This window comes from Erythrolamprus reginae, chromosome 6 (assembly GCF_031021105.1).
Source record: "Erythrolamprus reginae isolate rEryReg1 chromosome 6, rEryReg1.hap1, whole genome shotgun sequence".
Taxonomy (NCBI): domain Eukaryota; kingdom Metazoa; phylum Chordata; class Lepidosauria; order Squamata; family Dipsadidae; genus Erythrolamprus; species Erythrolamprus reginae.
This window is the reverse complement of record NC_091955.1, coordinates 81516287-81531826: the sequence shown is the minus strand read 5'-3', so window position 1 is coordinate 81531826 and position 15540 is coordinate 81516287. Positions and strand designations below refer to the sequence as shown.

The following is a 15540-nucleotide window of genomic DNA, read 5'->3' as shown; positions in this document are numbered from 1 at the left end:
CCATCGTCCTCTGAGTCAGACAATATCATAATTGAGAGTTCTACAGTCTCTGATGGTTTCCCAGTCTCCAACTCATCTTCACTCTCTCTCTCAGACTTGAGTGATAAGAACACTGGCCTCCGATGCCATTATTCATCCGACTCCTGGTCCTCGAAATCCATGACCAGCTGAGCCAGACGTGGACCACTCACAATAGTATACCACTATTATTATTGTTGTTGTCATCATCATCATCATCATCATCATCATCATCATTATTATTATCATTTTACAAATGACTGCAGGCAGTGAACATCTGCAACACACCTTCCGCTTCATATTTTCTCTAGCACAACAACCCTGTGAGGAAGCCTAAAACACGATTTAAGTATTGCCCACAAGATCATATGCTGCAATGTCCTACCCGTCAATGACTACTTCAGCTTCAACCGCAACAACACAAGAGCACGCAACAGATTCAAACTTAATATTAACCGCTCCAAACTTGACTGTAAAAAATATGACTTTAACAATCGAGTTGTCGAAGCGTGGAACTCATTACCGGACTCAATAGTGTCAACCCCTAACCCCCAACATTTCTCCGTTAGACTATCCACGATTGACCTCTCCAGGTTCCTAAGAGGTCAGTAAGGGGCGTCCCCTGTCTAATTATCTTTCCTTTTTCTCATATATCATATATATTTTCTTCCTTTTATATATCTCCTCTATTTTTACATATTATCTTTATATATATTTCTTCATGTCTATTCTCTTCCATATGTATTGTGTATTGGACCAATGAATAAATAAAAATAAAAAAAGATTACACTGAGAGAAGGTGGCTGACCCAAGATCAACCAAAGCCATTTCAAAGTTAGTATCTGTGAAAGTATCTTTACGCTGCTTGAGAGATATTTGGAATCGGGAGATATACAAGTTTAATAAATAAATATCTGAAAAAAATTAGTGCATATGGAGTGTTGGTGAACTTTTTTGGGCCCCCAGTACTGAAATGGGGGTGCATGTGTGTATACTGGAAACCAGCAGAGCAGCTGGCTGGTGCGCATGCGCGTGCCGGGAAGATTATCTTTCAGTTTCTGGCATGGACATGCACACTGGCCACAAAATCAATGGAGAAGCCAGATTTGTTTAACAACCGGGTTACTACTACTACTATTACTACTACTACTACTACTACTACTACTACTGTTGTTATTGTTATTATTGTTGTTGTTGTTGTTGTTATTGTTATTGTTATTATTATTATTATTATTATAGAAACATAGAAACATAGAAGACTGACGGCAGAAAAAGACCTCATGGTCCATCTAGTCTGCCCTTATACTATTTCCTGTATTTTATCTTACAATGGATATATGTTTATCCCAGGCATGTTTAAATTCAGTGACTGTGGATTTACCAACCACGTCTGCTGGAAGTTTGTTCCAAGGATCTACTACTCTTGCAGTAAAATAATATTTTCTCATGTTGCTTTTGATCTTTCCCCCAACTAACTTCAGATTATTATTATTATTATTATTATTATTATTATTATTATTGTTGTTGTTGTTGTTGTTGTTGTTGTTGTTGTTGTATGCCGCCCCTCTCAGAAGGCTTGGGACAGTTCACAGCATATAATATGAAACAGTAAATACAAAGACAAATCTAATTAATTAAGAATTACATAAGCTAAAAACCCTATATATTAAAAATCAATCAAACAAATTTAAATGACAGCCATACATCACATTTATTGGCCATTTTATTTATTTATTTAAATATGTTTAACATTTAAATATGTTAAAGGGTTAAATAAGGTTCAGGAGGGAAGTGTTTTTAATAGGAAAGTGAACACAAGAACAAGGGGACACAATCTGAAGTTAGTTGGGGGAAAGATCAAAAGCAACATGAGAAAATATTATTTTACTGAAAGAGTAGTAGATCCTTGGAACAAACGTCCAGCAGACGTGGTTGGTAAATCCACAGTAACTGGATTTAAACATGCCTGGGATAAACATAGATCCATCCTAAGATAAAATACAGGAAATAGTACAAGGGCAGACTAGATGGACCATGAGGTCTTTTTCTGCCGTCAGACTTCTATGTTTCTATGTTTATTTATAGTTACTAATTTAACAACTGCAGTGATTCACTCATGACAAGAAAAGTAGTAAAATGGGACAAAATTCACTTAACAAATTTTTAACTTGGCAACCATCAAATTTGGGCTCAATTGTGGTTGCAAGTTGAGAACTACCTGTAATGTTAAAAGCATACTACTAGCTCTTTTACACCGGGCTATACTAATAAATGAATTCCCTAATCTAATTTTGAAGAGCTAGGGCGAAGGGAATGATTTTCTCAACATGGCAGAGGTAAGATTAGTTCTAATTAGAATTTCAAAAATATATGCCATGTTTCAAAATATGCTTCCAGCAGTTTGCAACATAAAATTAAAAGCATTAATATTGATGCAAATATATATACCGGTGTGTGGGTGTGTGTTATTAATATTATATATCATGATGATGATGAGTGAGAGAGGGAGAGAGGAAGGGAGGGAGTGGGAGCCCAGATAAAGGAACCTCATTAACATTAAATAATGTTAAGGAGGAGATAGACACACGTATGATCTAAAACCAAAACCAAACCAAATAGCAAATGTGGTATTTCTTTTTCCACAAGATGGAGCTGGTCTATTACATTTCCCGCAGATATGTGACAGAACAATCCATTATAAGAAAGTTAGAGAGAAGTACAAGCTGTGTGAACTGATTGTGGATAATTTGTCGGTGTCCTATGTTAAGCAAAAAAAAACCCCAACAACAATCAATGTGTTGACAATTAATTGCCTCCTTGAGAAAAGTGACAGATTGCTAGCACTGGAAAGCAAACAGCTTTTAAAGATAAATTTTACACGGCAGCCCACTGTGTGTCACACATTTACATATATCCCGTAACAGCAGAATAGAGCAATCTGTATGCGAAATGCAAATAAAACCCAGGTTTAAAAATAACTACAAATTTAGATTTAAGATTCATACGAGGGGAGAGAGAGGGGATTTTCTGGTTGCCAGTTTACATGGTTTAAAATGTCTAAACATCTTTTCAAAGCCATCACGTATCGATCGATACTAAGCAGGGTAAGTAACCCCTGGCTGATGGATTCAAGTCTCGCCTCCTTCAAACTGAACTCTCCTCCTGCTCAAATCCATTCAAAGATCAGCTGAAACAAACTATATTATTATTACTGCTACAGATTAACAGAGTTGGAAGGGGCCTTGTAGGTCATCTAGTCCAACCCCCTGCTCAATCAGAAGACTCTACACCAGTGATGATGAACCTTTTTCTTCTTGCATGCTAAAAATGGGAGCATGTGTGGGCGCTAGTGTGTGTGTGCATGCCAGCACACAAGCCGAACGCTAAAGCCGAACTTCCGCGTTCGGCTTTGGGAGACAGCTGCGAAGCGGCGCAGGTGTTTTAAAAGGTCGCAGCCGGCCTGGGGGGCTTGCCAGCACCCCCCCGAACCCGGGTTCGGGGTTCGGGGGTGCTGGGAAGCCCCCCAGGCCGGCTGCGACCTTTTAAAACACCCGCGCCGCTTCGCGGCTGTCTCCTGAAGCCGAACGCTAAAGCCGAACTTCCGCGTTTGGCTTCGGGAGACAGCTGGGAAGCGGCGCGGGTGTTTTAAAAGGTCGCAGCCGGCCTGGGGGGCTTCCCAGCAACCTCCCGAACCGAACCCGGGGTTCAGCAAAATTTTGCCTCTTCTTACAAACTTTGTTCGAGTTACGAACCGGCGTTCGGGAGGCTTCTGGGAAGCCCCGCCGCCCGGCTGTCACCTTTTAAAACAGCCGCGCGGCTTCCCAGCAGTCTCCGAATGCCAGTTCGTAACTCGAAAAAAGTTCGTAAGAAGAGGCAAAATTTTTCTGAACCCCGGGTTCGTATCACGAGTTGTTCGTAAGACGAGGGGTTCGTATCTTGAGGTACCACTGTACTATTTTCTGTATTTCATCTTAGGATGGATATATGTTTATCCCAGGCATGTTTAAATTCAGTTACTGTGGATTTATCTATCACGTCTGCTGGAAGTTTGTTCCAAGGATCTACTACTCTTTCAGTAAAATAATATTTTCTCATGTTGCTTTTGATCTTTCCCCCAACTAACTTCAGATTGTGTCCCCTTGTTCTTGTGTTCACTTTCCTATTAAAAACACTTACCTCCAGGACCTTATTTAACCCTTTAACATATTTCAATGTTTCGATCATGTCCCCCCTTTTTCTTCTGTCCTCCAGACTATACAGATTGAGTTCATTAAGTCTCTCCTGATACGTTTTATGCTTAAGACCTTCCACCATTCTTGTAGTCCGTCTTTGGACCCGTTCAATTTTGTCAATATCTTTTTGTAGGTGAGGTCTCCAGAACTGAACACAGTATTCCAAATGTGGTCTCACCAGCACTCTATATAGCGGGATCATAATCTCCCTCTTCCTGCTTGTTATACCTCTAGCTATGCAGCCAAGCATCCTACTTGCTTTCCCTACCGCCTGACTGCACTGTTCACCCATTTTGTCAGAAATCACTACACCTAAATCCTTTTCTTCTGAAGTTTTTGCTAGCACAGAACTGCCAATACAATACTCAGATTGAGGATTCCTTTTCCCCAAGTGCATTATTTTACATTTGGAAATATTAAACTGCAGTTTCCATTGCTTTGACCATTTATCTAGTAAAGCTAAATCATTTACCATATTTCAGATGCCTCAAGTGGTATTAGTGCCTTTACCTTGATCTTGATTGTATCCCTCTCTTAATACAATTTAGGACTGCATTGGGGTTTTTTGGCTGCTGCCGCACACTGTTGGCTCATATTTAATTTGTTATCCACTAAGACTTCAAGATCCCTGTCACAGTTACTGCTATGGATGAGCCTGGCTCATCCTCTTCAGAATAAGACAAGACCTGAGGTGGAACAAGGAGCACTCACAACAGCCACGGCCAAAAATTCTGGGAATTGAAGTCCTTCCACCCTCAAAGATATGCAGTCTGAGGTGCCTCTGGTGTGTGTACAGTACTTTGCATCTCAACTCTTGATGCATTTGCACTTCAGGTCTTGCGGCCTCTTTGCTTGCTTTGCTGCAGCTGCCCAGAGGGGGCGCTAAAGCTCTTCATCTTAGAGTAAGCGATAGAAGGGCTAATGCCACTGCTTGGCAATTGAAAGTGTTGAGAACTACAAAATTGGTTCTTGGAGTGGAAGAACAGCTTTATATGCATAATAAAAAGCTTTATATGCATAATAATACAACATACAATGCGACACATTGAGAGGAGCTTTAGGAAAATAAGAAAAAAAATTTATCAGAGCAGCCTTAATTGCCAGGCTAGTAACTCTGATGGCAATCATTTTAATTGATCCAGAGTAGCTCTTAATCCTCCAGGTTTTGCCTTGTTTTTACTTACCAGTATCAACTAAAAAAACTCCGTAATTATTATGCAGATCAGAGCTTTCAGGACAATTCTCGATGCCAGCCTGATATACTTCCTCAGCTTCTTTTAACTGTTCCTAAAGGCAAAAAAGAGAGCAAATGCTGTTATTCAGTCCCTTGCCACCATTTAAATGATCATATCGTCATCAACTGGCTGGCGTTAGCTGCAGAGGTGGGTTCCTCCCAGTTCAGATTGGTTCTATTGAACCGATAGTAACCAGCAGCAACCCAAGCCTGCCACGCACCCCGAGCTGGTTCTTTGGCGCCATCTTGGTTTTTTAAATAGTACTGCGCCTGTGCAGAGGGTCATTTCTGAGAAGTGATGTACACATGCCTGCTCGTTTCATTCTCTCCTGAACGCATTCTCTCCCCACTTCTGTGGGGCCTCTCTAGGAATCTCCTGGGAGCAAACAGAGCCGGAAAAGGTGGGGAGAAGCCTCTGTGGGGCCTCTCTAGGAATCTTCTGGGAGGAAACAGAGCTGGAAAAGGTGGGGAGAAGCCTCTGTGGGGCCTCTCTAGGAATCTCCTGGGAGGAAACAGAGCCGGAAAAGGCAGGGAGAAGCCTCTGTGGGGCCTCTCTAGGAATCTCCTGGGAGGAAACAGGGCCTCCACCCTCCCTGTGGTTTCCCCAATCGCACGCATTATTTGCTTTTACATTGATTCCTATGGGAAAAATTGCTTCTTCTTACAAACTTTTCCACTTAAGAACCTGGTCACAGAAAAAATTAAGTTCATAAGTAGAGGTACCACTGTATAAGTAGAGAACACCAAAGGGTTCATTGCAGGAAGCAATTCCGTTCATCTCTCTTTCTACTTCTGTTTGAACTTGCCAAATTTTCCTGCAAATTAGTTCTGAGCATTTTTCGAAAGAAGAGCAAGGTTCACGTGTGTTATCTGCCTTTCTCTGAAAGACTGTAGTCGGCTTGTTTTCCTTAGTTTGGACTTATTACGGCTGTTACTGAAAATAATTCAGCTGCTACAAATAAAAAGAGGTTTGTGGGACGTTGTTTGTGCTGTCTTATTTACTCAGGAAGCCTAGGTCAGAACAGACTTTAGATTAAGGATACATAGACAAAACAACTGCTGCAGGAGAGGTCTGTACACACAATGCCACGCATTATTTGCTGGACACACAATGGCCATCATAAAGTGTGTGGCTGCTTACAAAACACCCATTTAGCAGAAAGTAAACTCATTTCCCCGCCGTATTCTCTACTGTGTTCACTAAGGACCTTGATGGGGTTTCGAGGCATCCATCGTTAGGCGCAAATACGATGCATGCCAATTTGCTACTGGTTTATGTTACTTAAAAGAATCTTTTAAAAGTCAAGTGGAAAAATCAACCAACCCAGCTTACCTATTGCCCTGGAAGTATGGGGATTTTATCTACTGGACATCTGCAGTGGAAATAAAATTCTGATGGTAGAAAAGGACCGTTGTACCTACCTGAACGGTCTTCTCGCTGCACTGGAAGGAGAGTCCAACATGGGTAGTTAACCAATCTTATTGGTAGAGACTGAGTTAATTATTTACATATTAATTAGGTACCGCCCCCTTGTATCCCCCATGAGCTCAGTTTTAAAAACGAAGACAATGTAAGAGGATAACCAATTTTTATTGTCAACTGTCCAACCAAAAACAATGTCTGCCCAACTCCGGCGTCCCTGAACTTAAACAGTGCCGGGTGGGTTTGGACTCTCCTTCCAGTGCAGCGAGAAGACCGTTCAGGTAGGTACAACGGTCCTTCTCCACTGCAGCTGGAAGGAGAGTCCAACATGGGATATGCCAAAGATTAAGGCCCATGGGAGGGAGAAGGTCTTGTCAGGGACGTCGTGGAGGCACAAACTCGTTGCAAAACACGCCTTCCAAACGCTGCGTCCGCTGAAGCAAACGAATCCAACTTATAATGTTTAACAAAGGTGGAAGGAGCCGCCCAGGTCGGGGCCTTGCAGATATCCTCTATGGAGGCTTGCGTGGCCCAGGCAGCTGATGTGGCCGCGCTACGTGTTGAATGACCCGTCAGTCCTGATGGTGGGGTCTGGTCCCTAGCCTTGTAAGCTTCCATGATACAATCCTTGAGCCATCGGCTAATAGATTTAGAAGACAGGCCTAGACCCATCCTATGTGGCGAGAATGATATGAACAACTGTTCAGATTTCCTGAATGTTTCTGTACGTCTGATGTAGATTTTCAGAGCTCGCCTGACGTCAATTTTGTGCCATCGCAATTTAGATGGATGATTTCCATGAGTACAAAAGTCAGGAAGTATCAATTCCTGTTTCCTATGAAATGTAGGATTCACCTTTGGTATAAAGGTGGGGTCCAATCTTAGCACAACTCTGTCTGGATAAAACATACAGAGGTCCGATCTGACAGATAATGCCGCTATTTCTGACACTCTGCGTGCCGACGTGATTGCGACCAGAAAGGCCGTTTTAATGGATAGCAGTCGTAGGGAAATGGACCTCAAAGGTTCAAAAGGTGGTTTTGTCAATGCTTTGAGTACCAGCGTAAGGTCCCATGACGGAAACCTCCGGACTGGCGGGCTGTGCTTGTTTGTAGCTCCTCGTAAAAAATCCCTCACCCACGGGTGGAAGGCCAAGGAGCGTGTCTCTGGAACTTGTATCATAGTGGCCAGGGCTGCCACCTGTCTTTTTAGGGTGTTAGGGGCTAACCCCCGTTCTATCCCCTGTTGCAGAAATTCCAACACCGGGATTACCGATGTCTCCTTCGGGTTCAGATGACGTTGGTCACAAAACTTACAGAATGCTTGCCAGGTTGCCTGGTAGATTCTTGACGTCGACGGACGTCGTGCTGCCTGTATTGTATCAATGACCTTCTCTGGTAACATCTGTTGCCTCAGCCTGCTCCTTTCAAGTGCCACACGGTTAGATGTAGCCACTGGGGATCCGGGTGTTGCAGGTTCCCTTGACTGAGGGCGATGATCCGGTCCGGAATCCTCCACGGTGGTGACACCGATAGTGCCACAAGGTCGGAGAACCATGGACGTCGAGGCCAGTGAGGCGCCACCAATAGCACCTCCGCTCTCTCTGCCAGGATCTTCTCCACCACCCTGGGAATGAGACTGGTGGGAGGAAAGGCATAAAGTAGACCGGGTGGCCAAGGGGAGAGGAGGGCGTTGGTCCCTTCCGCCCTTGGATCCGGAAAACGTGTGTAAAACCTGGGCAGTTGAGCATTCTGCTGACTGGCAAACAGATCCACAGAGGGAATGCCGAATCTTTGAGTCATCCGCTGAAAGATGGCGGGGTCCAAGCTCCATTCCGATGGATCTAGAATGGTCCTGCTCAGCCAGTCCGCCTGAGTATTGCTGACGCCAGCAATATGTTCGGCCGTCAAGGATGCCAGGTGAATCTCGGCCCAATCGAAGAGATGGTTGGCTTCCTCCATGAGGCGCTGTGACCTCGTGCCCCCCTGATGATTTAGATGGGCCCTGGTTGCAACATTGTCTGTCAGGACCCGCACGTGTCTGTCCTGCACCAGCGGGGTAAACGCTTGGAGGGCCAAAAACACCGCTCTCAATTCGAGGAAATTGATGTTGACTGGCTCCAAGTCCTTGTCTGACCAGAGGCCCTGGGCCATGTGATGTCCGATGTGTGCGCCCCATCCTAAAAGGCTGGCGTCTGTCGTGAGGGTTACTGGGCTTTGGAGCCGAAAGGGGGAGCCCTTGCTTAAGGCTGGCGATGTCCACCATCGCAAGGACTCTCGGACTGCCCGTGGAACACGAACCTTTTTGTTGCAGTGGCTCCTCCTGGTTCTCTGAGCTGGGAGCAAGAACCACTGTAGATCCTGGATGTGATGTCTTGCCCAGGGAACGATGCCTATGGCTGACACCAATGTCCCCAGGATTTTGGATAACAACGCCAGGGGAACTCTCCTGTTGTGCTGAATGCTGGAGATCAGTTGCCGTATGGTGCGTTGTCTTTCCGGAGACAGAGATACCGTGTTTGATAAGGTATCTATGACTGCTCCGAGATGAAGTAATCTGGTGGTGGGAGACAGGTGACTTTTCTCCATATTGATCGTGAAACCGTGAGATTCCAGTGTTTGCACTGTCCTGTCCAAGTCGTTCCTGGCTCCCGATGGTGACCTGGACAAAACGATTATGTCGTCCAGGTAGGCCATCAGCCGGACTGATCTCTGGCGCAGGTCTGCCGTCAAAATGTCTAACAGTTTGGTGAAGGTTCGAGGGGCCGAGGAGAGGCCGAACGGCATGGCCCTGTACTGAAAATGCTCCCCCTCGGTGCAAAAGCGGAGGAACCGCCGATGACTTGGATGTATGGGCACGTGGAGGTACGCTTCCTTGAGGTCTATTGATGTTAATAGATCGTGGGAGCGTATGGAAGCTATAATTGTCTGTAAAGAGTGCATTCGAAACCTCCTGTATTTTATGAAAACATTCAATTGTTTCAAGTTTAGTATGAGCCGGCAGCCTCCTGAGGCCTTGGGTACTATAAAGATCACTGAGTAGAACCCCTTGCCCTCTTCCTGTTGGGGTACCGGCTCTATAGCGTGAATGTCCAATAAATGCTTTATCTCCTCTCGGAGTTGTAGTCTCTTTTGTGAGTCCCATATCACGGGGCAATGAAGGAAGCGGGATGGTGGAGGCTGGACAAACTCCAGCCGCAGCCCTTGCGAAACGGTGGCTAAGGCCCATTTGTCGGATGACGTGTGTAGCCAGGAGGGACTGTAATGTTGAAGTTTCCCTCCTATCGGCATCCCGGCTGAGTCACTTGGAGCGACGAAAACCTCTCTGGTTACCTCCCCGAAATGGCCGTCTCGATTGTTGGTAGCCTCGGGGTCTGTCCTGGAATGACCCCCGATCGGATCGAAAGGATGACTGATTGTATTGGCCATATTGGCCTGGAGCAAAGGATCTTTGAGCCTGACCCGTTCCTGAGGTGGCTTCCCAGCGAGGGTTCTGGCGCCTTGTGTATGGGGCGGACCTGCGGTCCTGTCTCCTATTTGCCCTGGGGAGCACCTTCTTCTTGTCTCTGTCCTCAATGAGGACCTTCTCCAAGATCTCCCCGAACAGCATAGACCCCTGGAACGGGCTTGAGGCCAGCCGCCATTTAGACTTCAAGTCTGCTGGCCAATTTCGCAGCCAGAGAAGGCGTCGTGACGACATAGTCGTTGCCATGCTCCTAGCCGAGAACTTCGCCGCATGGAGGGTAGCATCTGCTGAGAATTCTGCTGCCGCTCGCAGCTTGCTCAGGTCCTGCCTGAGGCGTCCGTCCTCTGGCCCGAGCCTGGCTTGCATTTCTTGCAACCACATAATGGATGCCCTATTGATGAATGATGCCGCGGCAGCCGCTCTAAACCCCCAGCCGGACATCTGATGTGCCTTCCTCAGCAACATCTCCGCCTTCCTTTCCTCAGGCTTCAAGCTGTCGCCAGTTTCCGAAGGCACCAACGCACTGGAGACAAGTGTCACTACCGGTTGGTCAATTGGCGGGAACTCTAGGAGTTTTTCCACCTCCTCGTCGAAAGTGTAAAATTTCCTCTCAATGTTCGAAGGTCCCTGCGCAGCCGCTGGGTGTTGCCAAGGCTGCTTGACTCCCTCGACAAAGATGTGGGAGGCCGGGAAGTGCTCAGTCTCCGGCTGAGATTCCTTGAGAAGAGCCTCCGAGGTTTTTGTTGTGTCAGCAGGGTCAGTCGCCTTAGGCGTGCCTGCGAGGGTCATCACCTGCTTGGCCTTACAGAGCAAGGTTCTGAATAGAGCAGGTTTAAACAGGCCTACCGCTGGTGGCGGTTCTGGTACTGTCTCATCCTCTGACCAGTCATATTCCCTGTCACTCTCTTCAAACTGTGGTTCCTCCATCAGCGACCCCACGCCAGAAGGGGGCGGTACTGTCCAAGGATTTCTTTCTGGAACCTGTTGTGGGGGCCTAGCGCCTTGCTGCACCCCCGTAGCAATGCCCTGTGAGTAAACGTTGGCAATGATTTCCTGCAGGTCAGGTGTCATCTGTTGCCAGGAGCCCAATGGGCCCCTTAAGCCTGCTGCCGTGGGGGTAAACGTAGCTGAAGGCCCCTGCAGGCTTCTGACCGAATGGCCTGCATACCCCGGTCTGTTCCAGGAAGCGCCAGGAGATGGCATGGCCTGAGATATTGGTATAAACTGTCTATCAGGCGACCAGTCCCCTGTTGGCATGCTCCCAGTGGCCCCCAAGGGAGATTGGGTGGTCAGTTGGTCAGGGGTCATTTGCTGCCGCTGGGTAAGGGGCAATCCTGAGGGAGAGGGCTGCAGGGCCGCTTCCAGTTTCTTTTCAAGGGCCTTAATACGCTTCTCCGCCTCCTTTAAAGAGGAGCTGGAAGATTGGGAGGCTTTTGTCTTATCCTTTGCCTTCCCTTTGCCCTTATCTTTGATGGCGGGGGAACTGCTCTTGTCATTCCCGGCCTGTTCTTCCATAGTTACTCACAGTTATGTTGATAAACAGAAATTTGGCTCCACGCCCTTATGACTCGAACCAAAATGGCGTCTCGGCTTCCCAGCCTCTTGCGCCTGCGCACTGGAGCCTAATCGCCCCCTCTCGCGCTCTTGCCGCCAGAATGCTGGCCATTCGCGCCTAATTGCGCTCCGCCCACGATCTTTTCCAAGATGGCGGCGCCCGTGCCATTCCCGGTCTTTTCGGGCTCGCCGCTACCTGCTCTGCCGCTGATGGCGGTCTACGCCAGGGTAGTCGCCCTGGCTCTCGCCTCCGCTGCCCACAATAGCCTGGTGGCCTCAGCGGTCACGCTGATGCAGCGGCTCCGGTGGCGGCTCTGGCAGCGGCTTTTTCCCCCTTTTCGGCGGCGGCGGCTTCCGTGGCGGCTTCCCTCGCCGCCGAACAGCTGATCGCTCTTTCGGCGAGCCTCGCCGGATCTTCGGAGCGATATCAAGCCTCCCAGTGGGGGGGGCGGACCCCCCCACCTTCGGCTTGCAGCCTTAGTGTGGCCTCGGAGGCCAGGGACCCCAGGCTGGATGCTCCTCTGCGGGGTGTTCCCTCGGAGGGAATACAAAACCCCTGAGGAGTAACGTTGGGGGTGCTGCCCACGGAGGGCAGGGACCCCTTACCTCCTGTTCTACTGCTGTCAGCTCCATCTGAAAAACAAAGCAGAAAAATTAAACAGGTTACAACATTTTATTAATTATTTTCTTAATTACTAGCTCTAATTAGCTTAAGCTCAAACTCAGTAAGTCTCTACTCTTAGACTGAGTTTTTAAAACTGAGCTCATGGGGGATACAAGGGGGCGGTACCTAATTAATATGTAAATAATTAACTCAGTCTCTACCAATAAGATTGGTTAACTACCCATGTTGGACTCTCCTTCCAGCTGCAGTGGAGAAGAAAGGCTGACAACAGAGAACCATAGTCTAAGATAAACATATGCTTCCAGTAATATAGATCATGCTTCCTGAACCTGATGCCCAAAGCATCATTAGTCTAATGTTATTACCAGTAATGGTTGCAGCCGGAATGGGGGGGGGATCACCGTTCCGGTGGAGAAAATGGAGCTGCATGTGCAAAAATCACCAAAATCTCGCTCACATGTGCATCCTCACGTGAGATTCTGCTTGCTGTGCATGCGCAGAAGCCAAATCTCATGCCAACGGGAACGTACGTGCCAACCGGATGCGCGTGCACCCACTATAGCCTCAGAGGGCGCACCGGTAGCACCAAGACGGCAGGCCTTCGCTGGGGACAATGTCATGTGGCTGCATCCCTTACCAATGATAATCCCACCAGGCCCCATTGCCGTTGTTAAGCAAAAACTATGTGGGTTGTTAAGCAAGGATTTCACATGACCACAATTATAGGAAGGAGTGGAAATCCCTGCTTATACAGTGTTCCCTCGCTTTTCGCGGGAGATGCGTTCCGAGATCGCCCGCGAAAGTTGAATTTCCGCGAAGTAGAGATGCGGAAGTAAATACAGTACACTATTTTTGGCTATGAACAGTATTACAAGCCTTCCTGTAACACTTTAAAACCCTAAATTGCAATTTTCCATTTTCCTTAGCAACCATTCAGATTATTACTCACCATGTTTATTTATTAAAGTTTATTTTAAAAAATATTTATTAAAGGTAGACGAAAGTTTGGCGATGACATATGATGTCATCGGGTGGGAAAAACCATGGTATAGAGAAAAAACCCCGCAAAATATTTTTTTAATTAATATTTTTGAAAAACCGTGGTATAGACTTTCCGCGAAGTTCGAACCCGCAAAAATCGAGGGAAAACTGTACTACGAAACTGTGTTCCAGTAGAAAGTTTGTGGATGGGGAAGGCTGGTGTCACAGACAGGTGCTTTGAAGATGGACAGGCACTACAAAATGCAACATCTCCACACCTCCTTGCTTAACAATGGAAATTTTGATCCCATTTGGGGTCGTAAGTGGAGGATTACTATGTACATAACCTGACACAAAGTCTATGAGCTACATCAAACGGACAACTAAATCAACTGCTACCTTTGGAGCATCTGAGTCTCCTAAGCATTTCCATGGAAACAGGTTTTTCTCTAGGAAAGAGACAGTAAACATTTTTAAGGAGAATTTTATAGTGTTACTTTGAAGTTTACAAGAATGATAAGCCAATTTTCTGGCAGGGAAAAAAAATAGCCTGATGAAAGGTGCAAAATTATCTACAACACCAGAACCCTCTGATTAACTCTTGGGCTTACCAAAGTAACTTCTTTGTATTAAAAGTGATTTCCTTTTCAAGTCTGCTCTGACTTGAAATTACCTTCCACAAGGGGGACAAGGTTGTTACATGATCTTCCTCAACCCCTTTGAGCAAAGAACATTAATCATCTGCTTCTTGTACAATTCCAAGCGCATGAGACCAACAACACCTTCCATTTTAGATTGAGTTGGGTATGTCTAGTTTAATGAAAAGAAGGACTAGAAGTGACATGATATCAGTGTTTCAATATCTAAGGCAGTGGTTCTCAACCTTTCTAAGGCCGAGACCCCTTAATACAGTCCCTCGTGTTGTGGTGACCCCCAACCATAAGTCTAGCACCAATTCTCCCAACAGAGCTTTGAGCTGATTGGCAGGAAGGTCAGAGAGACACCCCCACTGTAGACGCCTGATTGGTCGGATTGTAAAAATATGTTCCAAGATGCCAGAATAGAAGCTTTAGTTCCTAATGCCAGGGGAAATTTGTCTTTTCCCAGGGTCTCAGGCAACCCCTGTGAAATGGTCATTCGACCCCCAAAGGAGTCCCGACCCCCAGGTTGAGAACCACTGATTGATTGATTGATTGATTGATTGATTCATTCATTCATTCATTCATTCATTCAATTCTTATGCCGCCCTTCTCCTTAGACTCAGAGCGGCTTACAACATGTTAGCAATAGCACTTTTTCACAGAGCCAGCATATTGCCCCCACAATCCGGGTCCTCATTTTACCCACCTCGGAAGGATGGAAGGCTGAGTCAACCTTGAGCTGGTGATGAGATTTGAACCGCTGACCTACAGATCTACAGTCAGCTTCAGTGGCCTGCAGTACAGCACTCTACCTCCTGCGCCACCCCGGCTCTGATCTAAGGCATTGCCACAAAGAAGAAGGAGTCAATTTTAAGTTGTAGCTACTTCAGTACTACTGGCTGCTGCTATGTGGCTGGGCTCCTGCTGTAGCCACATGACAGCGATTGCAATAGCACTAAGGCTTATCCCTTCACAGTATTTTGCAGCCCTCTGTAACTGGTTTACACAGTCAACATATTGCCCTCAACAATGTGGGTCAATTGGTTAGATACGTCTATTTTTCTTTGCTTTTTTTTTTTCTTTTTTAGTATTTTCAATCTTTGTGATTTGATAAGACTATACAGGGGTTTTTAGATTTAAGTAAAATGTGTAAAGAGAAATAGGAGGCACTACGGCCTACCAGTTAATTAGAATGTTAGAAATATTGTTTATTTGTCAGTATATATTCAAGGGAACATTAATGAAGAGAGGTAATACATGATGGTTGTGATTGCTGGAGACAAGATTATATTTTTAAAAATTGCAATAAGGGAGAAAAGATTTATAGAGAAATTAATAATTTTGTATCATGATTTTTTTCCTGGGAT

General features: G+C 46.0%; 1 protein-coding gene across 2 annotated transcripts in view; it reads right to left on the bottom strand.

Annotated features, from left to right (window-relative positions):
* TMTC1 (transmembrane O-mannosyltransferase targeting cadherins 1) overlaps positions 1 to 15540 on the bottom strand; it is a 201224-nt gene that overhangs the window by 11180 nt on the left and 174504 nt on the right. For both annotated transcript variants that reach the window (XM_070754857.1, XM_070754858.1), the window contains one exon: positions 5435 to 5537. In XM_070754857.1, the coding sequence (XP_070610958.1) occupies positions 5435 to 5537 (103 nt within the window). The remainder of the gene's footprint in view (positions 1 to 5434; positions 5538 to 15540) is intronic.